General features: G+C 45.7%; 1 protein-coding gene across 2 annotated transcripts; it reads right to left on the bottom strand.

Moving 5' to 3' along the window:
• Positions 1-1,655: 1,655 nt before the first annotated feature.
• On the bottom strand, positions 1,656-17,402 carry afg3l2 (AFG3-like AAA ATPase 2). 2 transcript variants are annotated; one of them, XM_041949833.1, is made up of 17 exons: positions 17,216-17,402; positions 15,683-15,782; positions 15,358-15,426; positions 13,206-13,393; positions 12,970-13,122; positions 12,507-12,581; positions 11,768-11,892; positions 11,420-11,693; positions 10,248-10,385; positions 8,263-8,416; positions 7,937-8,044; positions 6,771-6,896; positions 6,568-6,678; positions 5,507-5,622; positions 4,324-4,524; positions 3,360-3,554; positions 1,656-2,050 (listed from the first exon to the last, which is right to left on the bottom strand). In XM_041949833.1, the coding sequence occupies exons 1-17, from the start codon at positions 17,297-17,299 to the stop codon at positions 1,811-1,813; spliced, it is 2,457 nt and encodes an 818-aa protein (XP_041805767.1). In that variant the 5' UTR covers positions 17,300-17,402; the 3' UTR covers positions 1,656-1,810. The 2 variants fall into 2 exon arrangements, with proteins under 2 accessions (XP_041805767.1, XP_041805768.1); XM_041949834.1 differs by having other exon boundaries at positions 11,768-11,889.
• Between the last annotated feature and the right edge of the window lie 629 nt (positions 17,403-18,031).

The following is an 18,031-nucleotide window of genomic DNA, read 5'->3' as shown; positions in this document are numbered from 1 at the left end:
CAAAAATGTCATATATTTGCGTTGTGCTATGAAAATTGTTCACATAAACTGTTTAAATAAAGCTTCCATTAAGACAAAACATTTTGTGATGATGATGATTGATAGATAGTGAGTTTATTAATGTTCAGGTTTTCTGACTTTATTAAAACGTTTGAATTATGAAACAGGACATACATTTACACATTAGTATCGATATTATTACACATCATATTCCATGTCTACAATGACAGCGTACACTCAGCTGCACACATTACACAGCATGCTAGCAAGAACTGATCAATACTTAATGAATACCTGATCAGCATTGACTGCAGCTCTGAGCTGCTTTAATCCTCCAAATGCCAATATTAGCTTTTATATTAGCATTCCTTTCCATTAGCTCTGTGTTGCCTGTTAGCTTCTAGCGAACACTTTGGTTCACTTTCAAACAGCAGCACGGTAACCACGGTGACAGTGATGATGAAGACAAGAGTGTCCTCTCTTCTTTTGACCTCAGAGGGAACCACAGAGTCTCTAGATCTTCCAGAACATTCAGTTCTGGATTACTAACGGTCGATAAATACATGATGAGTGAGACTAAAATCTTTATTCTTTTCAGCAGTTTCTTTCAGATGTTTAAATAAGTTTTTCATCATTTCTTTAACATCAGAACTCCACAGCTGCAGCATTCATCCATCAGGAAGTGGGTTGACTGAGAGCTCCAGGTTCTAAGGAAAACTCTGCACTCACAGAGTTGATGCCGATAACTTCAGGGTTCAGAGTTAGGGACCAGCTGTTACACTCCTTTATCATTTTGGTCGTCGTCTGCTAGAACCAGAGAACAGAGTCAAACAGTTCAACTGGAGATAAGCAACCAGCTGCTGCAGAGTCCAGATCTGGAACCTTAAACAGGAGTTCTTCAAATACAGAAAAACTCTTGAATGGTTATACAGGTTTAAGAGTTGAAGTAAAAGTTTTGCGAGTGCAGTAGATTTGATGTAGAACCCTGCAATGGACCGAGGCTTTTGGAGCAGAGAATGTACATGTTCTTAGTGGAGAAATATTAGAGAACTCAATGCCAGGGTTCTATGATTCAGAGCTGGTTATAACTTAAAATGAAAGAATTTGTTGTGAATGACATTGAGTCTAAAATGTTGTGTTGGTTCCAGTTTACAAAAAAAAAAAGAAAAAAAAAGAGGAACTCTAAAGAGGCGTGAGTGTGTTCTGTGAATGATTTAGAACCTTGCTCTGGAGCAAAGGTTTAAACATCAGAAGATTTCTCAGCACAGACATGTTCTCAAGAACTCCATGACAGGATCCTGTGAGTCTGAGCTGGTTGAAAACAGTTTTTGTAACAGAAGCAGACTGCAGAACACCTTCGACCTCGTGATACTGAACATTCTAGAATTATGTGTGTGAGTGTGAAGTACTGTAGAACTTAAGTCAAGTTTCTCAAACTACGAGACGGTTTGAATAAGCATTTGCAGAGTTCTGACTCGAAGATGGAGAGAAGATGACTGAAGAACTCAACAAGATGACTGCAGATAACCAAGGTTCTGGACAAATGTAGGAGGGTTGGGAGAGGTTTCAAGTGGTGGCAGAGCCCACACATCCAACAGAATGTTGAAGAACGTTACAGGGTGAAGGTGTTTGGTGTAGAGAAAAGGTTCCAGGGCCAGGTGCAGAAGTTTAAAGTTTATTATGGAAGTTAGTGAGAAGGTTCTAGACCTTGTGGATCATTGTGACTGCAGAACTCCAGACAGACAATATTTTAAATAAATGTGAGATTTATGAGTCAGTATTTGGGCGTTCAGCCATCAATCAGAATGTTCTAAAACGGCATTCCTCCAGAGATCTGGCGGGCCACCTGCTCATCCTGGCTTTCCTCCTTATCTTTTCTTGCCTGGTTCCAGTCCTTCAGACCCTCCGGCAGTGTTGTGTCCTCGTCCATGCCTCCAGTTCCCTCCACAAACTCCTCGTACGTCGACTTCTCTGCAAAAGGACGTTTGCCCAGCAGTTCCACCATGTCGTTCTTATCCAGAACCTCCTTCTCGAGCAGCCGCAGTGCCACCTGCAGGACGACACAGCAACACAAAAAACAGGGTCAACTCCATAGGAAGCATGTGTCCAGACTCAAGAGCTTTCCTGTGACAAACTCCACAAGCTCTAAAACCTTTGCTTTGAGTTTAAACATTGTAAGATTCTTAGCGTTCTGGGTCTCAGTCTGATCTGATTCCAGTTCAAATGCTTTGCTGTCCCAGATGCATTGTGTAAACATGTGTATTAGTGTTTGAACTATGTAGAACCGCAGTTTGTAGAAACTGAACCATGCTGGTAGAGTTCCCGATTCATAAGTCTTGTAAACCTCAATGACAAGGTTCTGACAGACACAACTTTAATCCGAAGAAGTCCAGAATGAAAGGAATTCACATCATTCAGCAAAGAAATGTTTGAATGTGATACTACAGGTTCTTTGGAGCTCCTAAAGTAAGACGTGGTTCTACTTTACTTGATTTTTTTTTAGAAGCTGATTATAGGACACCAGATGGAGAACATTCCAGACACGTGTGTTCTGTGAATGACCCAGAATGTGTGTTGAAACAGAAACAGAGTCATCATGTATGGGGGCACCGCATTTTCATCCAGCAGGATCTGTCCACCGACAGAAGTGCTATTCCTTCAATGATGTTGTACAAAAACTCTTAGAAAAGGGAAACAGATTCATGACGTGGTTTCTAGCGAGGCTTGTTGAGCCCCACAACGGAAAGAAGCCAGCTTTGAGAACGCAGAAGAAGCTCAGCACTCTCTGAACATGCTCAACTGACCAGAATTACAGGTGGTTTTGGTTCTCAAACTATGGTACACTGGTGGTACACGAGCTTCCTCCAGTGATATACAGAGGAAAATCAATTAACTGAAAAAAAAAACTACAAAAATACTGCAACATTTCAAATGAAAAACGGTAACTATGGGACTGAAAGAGGATTTAAAATCAGTTTCTGTCCTGTAATATTTTTGTGTCGATGTTAGCCTGCTAGGTAGTCATGTTTAAGAACGTAGAGTGTGTGTACGCCCACGATTAGTGAAAAGCCAAATTGTGATGGTGACATAGTAAGTGGAGTTAAAAAGAACGGTTCCACTGAAGAACCAGTTCCAGTGATACCCCCTCATACAGTCAACAATAAATGATCCACCCCCTGCTGGACATCTGGGTTCTGAAAAGCCCTGTCCCCTTTCTCTCACATGTATCTAGATCAGAACCTGTTCTGTATCTAGAGCGCCCGAACCCCCTTGTCTCCATCTGTGGAGGTCTAGAACAAAGAACGGGCTGAGAGCCCTGTGGAGGTTCTTAATGACGATCTAGAAAAAAACACTGGTACCTTCTCCACTTCGGCTTTCTTGTCACTCAGCAGTCGGTGGGTTCTCTGGTACGCCTCGCTGATGAGGCTTCGAACCTCGGTGTCGATGAGACGGGCCGTAGCTTCGCTGTACGGTTTCTCCAGAACCATCTCACCCTGCCGCGGGAGGTCGAAGGAAACCTGACCCACCTTCGCATTCATCCCAAACTGAACGATCTGCAGCACAGCATAGGAACCGGGAGGTCAGACAAGTTTCATATTCTTCCTGTTCCTGCTGATCATTTTCAAACCACCCATCAGCATTTAAAAAGATTTCCATCAGTATGAATCTGGCTGCTCAGAAACAGCATCAGACAGCATATATAGATGTCGTACACATGCTTTATGCAGGTTTCCATCACAGAATAAATATCTGAATGTGAATGGACGTGAAGAACATAGTCTTGCCAGTGCAGCATGAAAAGTTAATATTACATATTTTGTGCTTTTTGAATTACAGTTTGCATGATGCTTTGAGGATTGCAAACAGGAAGTAAATTGTTGCCATGGAGTCAGCGAGTTAGCTGTGAGCTACAGCTTTAGCCCCCTTTTTTCTTTTCCAACACTTGTTTACATTAAGTCAAAGTGTCTCCATTACCAGTCTGCTGAATGAGCTGTTAGCAGCTCCTGTTAGCTGCTCCTGTTAGCTGCTCCTGTTAGCAGCCCCTGTTAGCAGCCCCTGTTAGCAGCCACTGCAAGCAGCTCGTGTTAGCAGCTCCTGTTAGCAGCCCCTGTTAGCAGCCCCTGTTAGCAGCTCGTGTTAGCAGCTCCTATTAGCAGCTCCTGTTAGCAGCCCCTGTTAGCAGCCACTGTTAGCAGCTCCTGTTAGCTGCTCCTGTTAGCTGCTCCTGTTAGCTGCTCCTGTTAGCAGCGTAATCATGGATATGCAGACAACAAACACTGGATCACTTGACCTTTGACCTGTGTCACCTCTGTGCCCGCTGACCTGTGCGTAGGCGCTCTGGGTGACCTTTCGTAGGTCGTCCTGAGCTCCGGTCGTGATGCGTCCAAAAAAGATCTCCTCAGAGACTCGGCCTCCCAGAGTCATACACATTCGGTCCAGCAGCTGCTCTTTGGTGTACAGGTACTGCTCTTTAGGCAGGTACTGAGCATAACCCAGACCCTTTCCTCTAGGGATGATGGACACCTGCACAGGTAACAACAACATGCTCTGAAACACCTGACCACACACACCATCATGGGAAATCTTTGAGGTCACAACATTTTATGAATTCAGATGAGAACTATAGCTCAAAGCATCATGGGAGCTGAGGGAGCTGAACCAAAGACAGACAGAGAGAGAGACAGACAGGTAGAGAGACAGGCAGGCGGGCAGACAGAGAGAGAGACAGAGAGAGAGACAGACAGACAGACAGACAGAGAGAGGGAGAGACAGACAGACAGACAGAGAGACAGGCAGAGAGACAGACAGACAGGCAGGCAGGCAGACAGACAGACAGACAGAGAGACAGACAGACAGAGAGACAGACAGGTAGAGAGACAGACAGACAGGCAGACAGAGAGACAGGCAGAAAGAGACACACAGACAGACAGACAGACAGACAGACAGACAGACAGAGAGAGAGACAGGCAGACAGAGAGACAGAGAGAGAGACAGACAGACAGACAGAGAGACAGGCAGACAGAGAGACAGACAGACAGACAGAGAGAGAGAGAGACAGGCAGAGAGACAGACAGACAGACAGACAGACAGACAGGCAGGCAGACAGACAGAGACAGGCAGAGAGACAGTCAGACAGGCAGACTGACAGACAGACAGACAGACAGTGAGACAGGCAGACAGGCAGGCAGGCAGACAGACAGTGAGACAGGCAGACAGGCAGGTAGACAGAGAGACAGACAGGCAGACAGAGAGACAGGCAGGCAGACAGACAGACAGGCAGACAGACAGAGAGACAGGCAGACAGACAGACAGGCAGGCAGACAGGCAGGCAGACAGACAGACAGGCAGGCAGACAGAGAGACAGGCAGACAGACAGAGAGACAGGCAGACAGACAGGCAGGCAGAGAGAGAGACAGACAGTCCAATAATGAGGACAGCAGTAGCAGCTGACAGGACAACATGAGCGTGAATGCTGACGCAGCAGACTGAGCTTAGCATCGGTCACCTTTAGCAGAGGGTCGGCGTGCTCCAGGAACCATCCGGCGATGGCGTGACCTGCCTCATGATACGCCACCGTCTTCTTCTCCTCCGGCTGCAATACCTGAGTCTTCTTCTCCAGACCTCAGACACAAACAGGAAGAGTTCTCAGTGATAAACTGACCAGACGCCAGTGAGGAAGGTCACAGCCTCCTCATCATCCTCCACACACATCTGATGGTTTCAGCTCTTCACTGGACGTTTAGTCACATGATTCACGACCTCATCATTTATTCACTCCGTCTGTGTCTGGTTTCATCCATCCTTGGTTTTGGGGGTTGGCCTCACTCAGAGGATAAACACTTGAACCTAACACCATCTCATTGGACTACAGCTGTCCTATCTAGACTAGAACTGTCCTATCTAGACTAGAACTGTCCTATCTAGACTAGAGCGGTCCTATCTAGACTAGAGCGGTCCTATCTAGACTAGAACTGTCCTATCTAGACTAGAGCTGTCCTATCTAGACTAGAGCGGTCCTATCTAGACTAGAACTGTCCTATCTAGACTAGAGCTGTCCTATCTACTCTGGTGGGCATGAACTGATGAAGCCTGCTCGGATGAGAGGCGACACGTCTTCCAAGACAAACTGACGAATGATTGAAGGCCCTGAAGCTAACTTTCCCACACATTTACACTCAGGTGTGTGTGAAATAAAAAGGAACATATGAAGTCTGAATAAAGGAGCTGGGTGGAAACATACAACATGTGTGTTGGATGGTTCTGACTGTCAGACTCAATAAATCAAAAAAATATTCACTGACACATAAAAACTAAACGCTAATGTTAAAGACGGGAGAATTAATTCATTCATGTTTTCATTGAAGTGTCTTTAAGGTCAGTCTGTCTCCTGATTGGTCGGCAGTTTCCTCCAGCAGCCAAATCTCTCCATCAGACTGATCAGTTTGACGTGTTGCTAATCAGCAGCATCTTGTGTCAGTCACATGAAGTGATGTTAGCTAACGTGAACAGAAAAACAATCCCACCAGAAGCTGCAACAACAAACCTGCAGAAGAAGAAGACGCTCACCTCCGATCACTCTCTCGATGGCCTGTTCAAAGTGTTTCTGGCTGATGGCGTCTGAAAGGTGGCGAGCGGCAATCAGAGCAGCCTCGTTACAAACGTTAGCAATGTCAGCGCCTGCCGGACGTTAAACAGAAAGACAGAACCCGGAGAGTGACGAAGACCGAGGTTACAGCTGAGCCAGAGAGAAAATCCAATCGAGTGTTTACCTGAGAATCCAGGTGTGAGAGCGGCCATCCTCCTGGCCAGAGCGTCTTTGTCCAAGTCGACTTCCAGCTTCAGAGGACGCAGGTGAACTTTAAAGATGGACGCTCGACCTTTAATATCAGGAGGACCTGAGGCAGCAGAACACACATGAACACAATGACTCCACACAGTAACACGTTCATCGAGACTGTTTCACCATCCTGATATCAAACACACATTTATTCTTTTATTTTACTGTTTACATTCTCTTTTAACTGTTTACTACTAAAGTTTACTGCGAAACCTTTCAGTGTGACGTGTATCTGTGAAAGTCAGAAAACAAGACAAACTTTAGAGTCTCAATCAAAAACCGTTCATGCTGACATCAAGCCTTTCCCTCCTGACTAAGACGACTTCATTCAGAGAGCCCCCCCAGAGGACAGGAGGCTGCACATTATATGATAATTAACATCAAGCTGCTCAGCAGGACTCCAGCCAGCCAAGACAAACCAATGCAGGTGTGACCATGAGGGAGGAGAATACACAGGAAATACTGCATAAATACAACAGACACAATATGAATACAGTACAGATACAGTATACACTGTATAAATACAATAAATACAGTATAAATACTGTAGACATCCTGTATATGTACAATAAAGTATGAATACAGTAAAAACTGTATAAATACAGTAAACACTGTATAAATACAGTGAGTACAGCAGACCCGGTCCAGACTGGAACAGACCCGGTCCAGACTGGAACAGACCTGACCCAGACTGGAACAGACCTGGTCCAGTCTGGTCCAGTTAGTCATCACACATCAGTTTCCTGATCACAGATACAGTCCTGAGGGGGGGTCCAATCTACAGAGACACTCAGACGCCATCATGGAAACATTTCAAGACATCCATCATTTATCTTCTGTTATTTTGAGAAAACAAAACCAACACGTTCACTTAAAAAGGAAACAATATTAAACATGTAAGGATCCACCATCTTTCCTGAGATTTCTAGAAAACCATCATCATTAAACCATCATGATACTAAAAACAATAACTGTAATAAACTCTGGAAGTAACTGAACTCTGGGGGCTCCCAGCTCGTTTTCCTGCGTCCTTCAGGTGAAAACACATAAAACAACAAGCTGAAACCTGCAGGAACCAGAACTCAAACGGTGTCTCACCGATGTAAATCTGCCTGTCGAAGCGTCCGGGCCTCATCAGAGCGGGGTCCAGGATGTCCGGCCGGTTGGTTCCTGCGAGGACCACGACGTTGGTTGCTGTGTTGAAACCTAGAAGACCAGAGAGGAGTGAGACCTCTGACCCCCGGTCACTTTACTCTCTAGGACTTTTCTACAGACCGAAAGCCCAGAAAAGGTTCCAACATTAGTTTGTTAAACTGCGTTTCACAAAGGACAATCAAGAGACGAGTCAGCACGCTCATCGACATGAGAAGACGTATGTATGAAGGTTCGTTTGAAGTGGACCCTCTCAGAAAGACGACACCCACCGTCCATTTCAACCAGCAGCTGGTTCAGCGTGTTCTCCTGCTCACTCTGTCCTCCAAAGTTTCCTCTCCCTCGTTTACGCCCAACGGCATCAATCTCATCAATGAAGAGGATACAGGGGGCATTCTTCCTCGCCATGACGAACAGATCTCTGACCTGCACAGGAAATGACATCAGGGCGACTTTCATAACGAAATCACTGTCATCAGGATGGAAGCGAGGGAACGGAAGACACAACTACAACCACTGTGATTTAATGGTGAGTGACCTCAGTGAGATGATTTGTAGAAATAAACACGTCATTAATTCACCTTTAACCTTTGGTTCAGTTGAATGAGAAAAAACTGCAGCGTTTAGAAACTGAATCATGGTGAGAATATTAGAACAAGTTAACTTAATGTTAACTACCATCACTAACTCGACGTGTGACTCCACCAACCAGACGAGCAGACAGACAGACAGAGAGAGAGAAACAGACAGGCAGACAGGCAGACAGACAGAGAGAGAGAGAGAGACAGAGAGACAGACAGAGAGAGAGAGAGAGACAGAGAGACACAGAGAGACAGACAGAGAGAGAGAGAGAGACAGACAGACAGACAGACAGACAGAGAGAGAGAGACAGACAGACAGACAGGCAGACAGACAGAGAGAGAGAGAGAGACAGAGAGACAGAGAGACACAGAGAGACAGACAGAGAGAGAGAAACAGACAGACAGACAGACAGAGAGAGAGAGAGAAACAGACAGACAGACAGACAGACACACACTGACAGACAGGCAGACAGGCAGACAGGCAGACAGACAGACAGACAGACACACTGACAGACAGGCAGACAGACAGACAGACAGACAGACAGGCAGGCAGACAGGCAGACAGAAACAGACAGACAGACAGACAGACAGACAGACAGACAGGCAGGCAGACAGGCAGGCAGACAGGCAGACAGACAGGCAGACAGTCGAGCAGACAGACAGACAGGCAGACAGACAGAGAGACAGACAGACAGACAGACAGGCAGGCAGACAGAGAGAGAGAAACAGACAGACAGACAGGCAGACAGACAGACAGACAGTCGAGCAGACAGGCAGACAGACAGACATGTAGTGAAGACAGTAAAGGAGTTTAGTTAAAGGTATTGTTGTATTTGTTGGTGAAATGGGATTTCTCTCTATGTTGATGTTTCCAGTGAGAAACACGTTGTCTTCACTTCGACACTGAAGAAGCTACAAACTGCAGCGAGGAAGATCTATACAATCAGCACAGCTTCAAGATTAGAGTCACCAGCTCAGGATGTGGACAGGGACAGGGTACCAAGGTACAATGGTAACCAGAGATGAACACCTTCATTTAGATAAAAACTGGGAATTATCATGCAGAGAGGGACATAAAAGAACAAATAGTGTTTGGAAGGAACTGGAGTGGGAAGTGAAGATGAGATTTTTCAGGACTCTTCCTCAGATCACTGCTGGAGGGGCCGTGGCCTGGTAAGAGACCACACACTCATATTTTGGGACTGTTAAAAATGATGAGGATCATACCAAATGAAGTGAAGAAATGTTTAGACATAAAACTGCCCTGAGAACCATCCAACCATTCAGGCATTACGACTGAGTGTCCCTCCTCTAACTCCTAAGAACATCATCACGGTCTGCTGGCTAAGGCCGCGGCCCCCCACCGTAACACAGCGGAGGGAGAAGACAAAGGAGGTTTACAACATAGAAAACACAACTGCACGGTTACAACTACAAACAGACTTCATTTTATACTTTTGTGTGTACTGATGCATGTTAGTTTGATTCCTCCTGTCGGTGGACAAACGTTACTGTTCATTCCTGTTTGTTTGAGGAGGAACTATATCTGGACCCTGAAACGATGCTGAAGTCCATGACAGCCTGCACTGCCCAGCAGCCCCTGTGGGGGCTCCACAGACAGGAAGTCAACAGTGCGTGTGCATGTGTATGTGTATGTGTATGTGCGCATTACTCACCCTGGCGGGGCCGACGCCCACGAACATCTCCAGGAACTCCGAGCCATTAACAGTAATGAACGGTACATTAGCCTCACCGGCCGTTGCTTTGGCCAGAAGAGTCTTTCCTGTTCCTGGAGGACCCGTCAAGATGGCCCCCTACACACAACAGAAACCAACATTAACACAACGGTTGGTGAGCAAATGGTGCGTTAGGTGAAGAAAGGTCAAATCCAGGCTGTAACCCCGTATCTAGGTGGCAAACATCACGGCAGCATCACACTCACATGATAACAGCGTTCACGCGACTCTAAAGCGATGGTGGTTGCAAACTGGAATTTCAAAGCTCCAAGCAGCAGCAGAAGAAGAAGAAGGCAGTTTCTGTGGTTCTGTAGTTCCTTTGATATGTTCAGTGTTCCTGATCATCAACACTGATGCATGTGGTTGTGTTATGGCCCCTTTAAGGGGCAGGGCAGAGTGTGGCTCGTTGAGTGTACTGGTGACTGTTTGCATGGCCATCGGTGCAGAGGGAAAGGTTGGTAGAAGTAAAAGTACAGTGTAGTTACAGTTTGTCCATGAGTGAACACTCCAGCTCCTCAATACCCAAAAAGTTCCCCTGCCTCCCCCCAACTGCAGGGCAAAAGTGAAGGGAGAGTCTGTGGGATGACAATTCCACGGACTCGACAAAATGTAGATAAATTTATTTATTCAGTGCCTTTTCATTGGTCATCAACCTCATGTTTACACATGTTCTGTCACAAAAGAGGACCTGAAGAGAAAAAAAACGGTTGTCATGGTGACACCTGTGAGACAGAGCTGAGGTGGGAGCCATCACAGAGCTGCAGAGATTACAATGACAACACACAGGACACAGTGAAGAGTGCATCTGTGATGATTGGCCTGTTACAGGTGGCCTAACAATCACTGCCAGGGGTTGTCAGGTCAGTGATGGACGCTGTGGGACAGTCTGATGTCTCGCCTTCAGTCTGCAAGCACGCAGCATGCTGCTTTTTGAGCTCTGTCGTTCATCCAGGCGCTGATCGCCACAACCCTACTCTCACCTTGGAGGACTTGCATCCCTCCATCATCTTGGGGAGGTATGTTTCAGTTTTATTTTGCTTTTTATGAAGAGCACTTGTACGAGATGGAATTATACACATAAAAATGTCATTCACTCTTGCTCCTGCCCTCACCTTGGGGATCTTGGCACCCAGGTCCTGGTACTGTTTGGGGTTCTTCAGGAAGTTGACAAACTCCATGATCTCCAGCTTGGCCTCCTCGCAGCCTGCCACATCTTTGAACTTTACATCAATCTCGTCTTTCAGGATCTTCGCCGTGGTCTCACTGACGCTGAACAGCCCACCCATCCCCCGCCCAGGACGCCCTGCCCCCGCCGGGCCCCGCCGCAGCATGAACAGCAGGAAGCCAATGATGAGCACAGTGGGGAGCATGCTCAGCAAGAACGTGCTGGAGAGGAAGAGCAAACATTAGATTACCAATATATCATGTATACAAAGCAGTTTTGTGATGCTGTTCCTCACCCGTCACTCTCCGTTGAATAAACGACTGGCAGTCTGTTCTCTCCCTCGATGCCAAGCTCGTACTGAGCCGTCTCCAGGTTCCTCTCAAACGTGTCCACGCTACCGATGTTGAACCACACATACTGCTGAAAGACACAAAGAAACAGACTGAATGTGCTTCTTCCCTTCATGTTTGTTCATGTTGAACTCACTTTTGCTTAAGTTTGTCAGTCGGTGCGTTCAAGTCAAACAGTTCACATCTGAAACACAGAGTTTAACAACGTGCAGTCTCAGCTGAGCTTGACACCATGATCAGGAAGATCCGAACTACCTGAACCCTTGGACTTTTTATGGAAGGTAATGATACAATTTGTTGTTCATGGGCTCCAATTATAAGCACTGAAAATAAACTGAACTGTTTCTATTGTGTGGTATTTTTTTTTCGGGTGTTGTTATCGTCTTGTGAGGGGGCATGGACGAGGCCTTTAGGTTCCTGTATCTTTTCTATATGCTTTGAATGTCTACTGTAAAACTGCTACCTAAAGACACAAAGGATCCTGGGAGACCAAGTGATGTATTGATATTGCTATTAATAGATTATAGGTTTGATCAATAACATAAAGTAAAATACAAATAAAAGTCATAAAAAGTGATATCTCACCCTCACCCACACTTTTAAATAACAAAAGCAGTAAATGAAACACATAAAAAAAGTGTGTTTACATCCAGCAGTGTTCAGTTTCTGTAAACAGGAACTCACCCCATCCACCGGCGTCTTCCCAGGGGAGAAAACAACTTTGACATAACGCTTGTTGACCACCTCTAACCGGTCCACCTGATGGATAAAACACATTCTGTCAAACTATTGAAAGCAATCCTGTTACATTCTGTTATATCTTCAGTACATGCACTTAAAATGTTTGAGAAATCGATCAGATGTATTGTGTCAGATTAAGAAATCAGATTAACAAGTTCAGATTTAGGTGAGCAGGTCAGAGAGGGACAGGAGAGTCACATTATGAAACAGTAGAGTCACACACGAGACAGTAGACTCATGAGACAGTAGAGTCACATGAGACAGTAGAGTCACATTATGAGACAGTAGAGTCACACATGAGACAGTAGGTGTGACTAGTAGAGAGAATCAGATTGTTGATGGTGTTCATTTCAAGTGACAGAAACTGATGAAGGTGGTGACATCAGACTAAAGAAGTTGTCCTCACCACTCCTTTGGACAGGTAGTTGTTGACAAAGTCCTTCCAAGTGACCTCTCGTCCTCCATCCCTGAAGAAGAAATAATATGTGACAGTTGTCCAGAACGCAGCTCCACTCAGGACATACATCCGAAACTCTCTATCATCCCAGGGAACATCGCCCTGAAACAAAGACAACCTGCGATCAGATCCACACAACCAGGTGAGCACAGGTGAGAGGTGAACATCTGTACAGCCACACCGACCTTCTGCAAACGGCTGTACCAGTGTGACTCCTCCCTACGGCCTCCTCTTTTTCCACCTCCTCCACCTGCTGCTCCTCCTCCACCTCCTCCTGCTCCTCCACCACCTCCTCCTGCTCCTCCACCACCTCCTCCTGCTCCTCCACCACCTGACCGTCCAGAGGCTCTCTGAGCATTGGCAGGTTTGGCCTCTGAGAACAGAACAAACAATAATGTCAGTAGATGTCAGTAGATGATGGTGGATGTCAGATGATGGTGGATGTCAGTAGATGTCAGTGGATGATGGTGGATGTCAGATGATGGTGGATGTCAGTAGATGTCAGTGGATGATGGTGGATGTCAGTGGATGATGGTGGATGTCAGTAGATGTCAGTAGAGGATGGTGGATGTCAGATGTCAGTAGATGATGGTGGATGTCAGTCGAGGATGGTGGATGTCAGATGTCGGTGGATGCCAGATGTCAGTGGATGTGAGTAGATGATGGTGGATGTCAGATGATTGTGGATGTCAGATGTCAGTAGATGACAGTAGAGGATGGTGGATGTCAGATGTCAGTAGATGTCAGTAGATGATGGTGGATGTCAGATGTCAGAAGATGTCAGTAGAGGATGGTGGATGTCAGATGGATGGTGGATGGTGGATGTCAGATGTCGGTGGATGTCAGATGATGGTGGATGTCAGTAGATGTCAGTGGATGATCGTGGATGTCAGATGATGGTGGATGTCAGATGATGGTGGATGTCAGATGATGGTGGATGTCAGTAGATGTCAGTAGATGATGGTGGATGTCAGATGATGGTGGATGTCAGTAGATGTCAGTGGATGATGGTGGATGTCAGTAGATGTCAGTGGATGATGGTGGATGTCAGATGTCGGTAGATGTCAGTAGATGATGGTGGATGTCAGTAGATGATGGTGGATGTCAGATGATGGTGGATGTCAGTGGATGATGGTGGATGTCAGATGTCAGTAGATGATGGTGGATGTCAGTAGAGGATGGTGGATGTCAGATGTCGGTGGATGCCAGATGTCAGTGGATGTCAGTAGATGATGGTGGATGTCAGATGATGGTGGATGTCAGATGTCAGTAGATGTCAGTAGATGATGGTGGATGTCAGATGGATGGTGGATGTCAGATGTCAGAAGATGTCAGTAGAGGATGGTGGATGTCAGATGGATGGTGGATGTCAGATGTCGGTGGATGTCAGATGATGGTGGATGTCAGTAGATGTCAGTGGATGATCGTGGATGTCAGATGATGGTGGATGTCAGATGTCGGTGGATGTCAGATGTCAGTAGAGGATGGTGGATGTCAGATGTCAGTAGATGTCAGTGGATGATGGTGGATGTCAGATGTCGGTGGATGTCAGATGATGGTGGATGTCAGATGTCAGTAGATGTCAGTGGATGATGGTGGATGATGGTGGATGTCAGTGGATGTCAGTGGATGTCAGTAGATGATGGTGGACGTCAGATGGATGGTGGATGTCAGATGATGGTGGATGTCAGATGATGTCAGTGGATGATGGTGGATGTCAGATGATGGTGGATGTCAGTCGATGTCAGTGGATGATGGTGGATGTCAGATGATGATAGATGTCAGTGGGTGATGGTGGATGTCAGATGTCAGTAGATGTCAGTGGATGATGGTGGATGTCAGATGATGATGGTGAATGTCAGTAGAGGATGGTGGATGTCAGATGATGATGGTGAATGTCAGTAGAGGATGGTGGATGTCAGATGTCGGTGGATGCCAGATGTCAGTGGATGTCAGTAGATGATGGTGGATGTCAGATGTCAGTAGATGATGGTGGATGTCAGATGATGGTGGATGTCAGATATCAGTAGATGTCCGTGGATGATGGTGGATGTCAGATGTCAGTAGATGTCAGTAGAGGATGGTGGATGTCAGTAGATGTTAGTAGAGGATGGTGGATGTCAGATGATGGTGGATGTCAGATGTCGGTGGATGTCAGATGTCAGTAGATGTCAGTAGAGGATGGTGGATGTCAGATGATGATGGTGAATGTCAGTAGATGATGGTGGATGTCAGATGTCGGTGGATGTCAGATGTCGGTGGATGTCAGATGTCGGTGGATGTCAGACGTCAGTAGATGTCAGTAGAGGATGGTGGATGTCAGATGGATGGTTCTACCTTTGGTTGCTGTTTCAGCTTCAGTATTTTTTGGAGTTTTCTGACTTTCTGGAAAATATTTCTCAAACCCTGAAAAGAGAAAAAACATCAACAAACTAAACAAACACATTTCTGTACTTGTGAGGATCCTCAGAACCTTCACAACTAAATGTCCACACCCAACTAGCAGCTTTAAATCTAAACAAAGAAAAAACATGTTCAAAAAATTAAAAAGAAATGAAACCATGTGAAAAGCAAATCATAATAAATAAAACTCTAGCCCTTTAAAAAGAACAGTCGGTATACAAGGCCCTTATCGATTCAATCAAAGGAAACAGTCCTGTACCTTTAGGTGGTCTGGAGCTCAGTCTCCTGTACACTCCCAGCAGGTCAGTCAGCAGGCTCCGCCCACTGTCTACCTGTCCTGCAGTGTTGGAACACATCACCTGACCAACAGGACACAAGTTTTTTCAGCATTTACCCAATCATCAAAGTTGTTTTGTTAAATACAGATTTCACAGACCCGTCAGCTCGAAAGAGAAAATTACGAAACAACATTTTATTTATGCAGAACAATTTCTCAAACCACAAGTTCATGTCTTCACAATCTCAACATCAGCCCCCAGCCCCCAGCCATCCGGGCCACAGACTGTTTGTACCGCCTCCGTCAGGAAACATCCGCACCCCCACCAACAGACTGAGGAACAGCTTCGTACCCAGAGCTGTCAGAGCTATCACCCCCAGCAGCCCCCACTGGAGCGAGAGACTGTGAGGACTGTGAACCACTGCACACTGCACTTTTCACCTGCACCTCCACCTGCACCTCCACCTCCACCTTCTGTGTACTCAACTTTTAACCCTTGTGTGGTATTCAGGTCACATTGACCCGTTTCAAATTTATACAAGAATAAAAATGTTACAAGTATACATTTGTTCTACCTGAAACTCCATGGCCTTAGCTTATTTTCATGTACAAATAAAATTAATTGAGCCCACTTGCTACTGTACCCCACACATTTACATCCTTTATATGGTATTCGGGTCACACATAGATGTGCACACACTGAGCACAGAGAAGCTGTCTGTTCTCTTTTTCCTGCTCTTTTGACTCTGTGTCAGGTGTCCACATGTTCAGAGCATTATTTTACATACATTTGATTGACAGAATGTCATCAAAGGCAGGTACTAAATGCCCTCCATTTGCATTCAGTATATACATTTTAGTATATTTCAGCTGCTGTTGGTACATTTCACTGGTATATTTTATTGTTTATTGTTTAGTATATTTTCATTCTGGTATATTTTTAATCGCAATTACGAATATTTTTACTGCATGTTGATTTATTTTATTCAAGTATCTTATTTTTATTTCATAATCGTTCTTATCTTTCTTATTATCTTGTTTCTAACATGGGGGTTGACATGTCATGCTCAGTGACAATGAAGAATCTTTAACATGCTGTTTCCTGTTAATTCACTGTGCTGTTAATACTGCTTATTATCATATTCATCTGCTGAAAGAGGACAGCTTCTCTGTTGCACACCTGGACACACCTGCAGGATGAACGGCATTAAGGCTTCAGGTCACAAACACTGACACACTGAAGGAGGAAACATGTTCCGGCTGTACTCTTTTCTGTTTTCACATGCAGAGGTTACTGCATCTTACACGAGTCGTTGACAGAGCTGACAAAAGCAGCCGTGACGCGTCACACAGGTGAATTTACCTGACGTGACACAATGATCAATAAACACCTGGGTCTCAACAGACCTGTGGTTCAGGGCACAGCATTAGCCTGTCAGCGGGTAGTGGGGTCAGTGTTCCGGGCATGTTGTGGCCGTTGTCCTGGTTAGCACACTTAACATACTATCCACCTACCAGCCGGGCCGGAGCGTTGGAGGGCAGCAAAAGCCGGAATATGTTCCTGCAGCCGGCTGACAGCCGCAGGTATCGGTGAGCCATCTTCACACCGACACACACCGGCCAAAACGACAGTAACGGGCTCTAAAGACAACTCAAGTTCAATATTTCTGTTCCGTAATCACACTGCTCCGCCATCTTTGTTGTAGACGCTTTCTTCTTCTGTGGTTTGGGCAGTTTGACATCACTACGCGCATTACTGCCCTCTGCAGGATGAAAGATGAATGAGTCACAATAACCTGAATTTACCGCAGTGAAAATAGCAATATCACACTTTAAAAATACTCCACAGCTAAAAGAACTGCATTTAGAATTTTACTTAAGTAAAAGTACAGATGTTTTTGCAACAAAATTGACTTCAAGTATCAAAAGTAAAAGTACTGATTATGTTAGGTTTTTTTAAAACCATGTTATTACCATCCATCCATTATCTATACACCGCTGAATCCTTTGCAGGGTCACGGGGGGGGGCTGGAGCCTATCCCAGCCGTCTCTCGGGCGAGGGCAGGGGACACCCTGGGCAGGTCGCCAGCCTACCACAGGGCTACATATACAGACAAACACACACTCATTCACACCTATGGACAATTTAGAGTTATCAATTGACCTAAGCATGTTTTTGGACTGTGGGAGGAAGCCGGAGAACCCGGTGAGAACCCACGCTGCACAGGGAGAACATGCAAACTCCACACAGAAAGACCCCAGGCAGGATTGAACCGGGGATCTTCTAGCTGTGAGGCGACGCTGCTAACCACCGAGCCACAGACAGGTGAG

This window comes from Chelmon rostratus, chromosome 12 (assembly GCF_017976325.1).
Source record: "Chelmon rostratus isolate fCheRos1 chromosome 12, fCheRos1.pri, whole genome shotgun sequence".
Classification (NCBI taxonomy): Eukaryota; Metazoa; Chordata; class Actinopteri; order Chaetodontiformes; family Chaetodontidae; genus Chelmon; species Chelmon rostratus.
The sequence above is the reverse complement of the archived record's forward strand: the minus strand, read 5'-3'. Positions and strand labels throughout refer to the sequence as shown.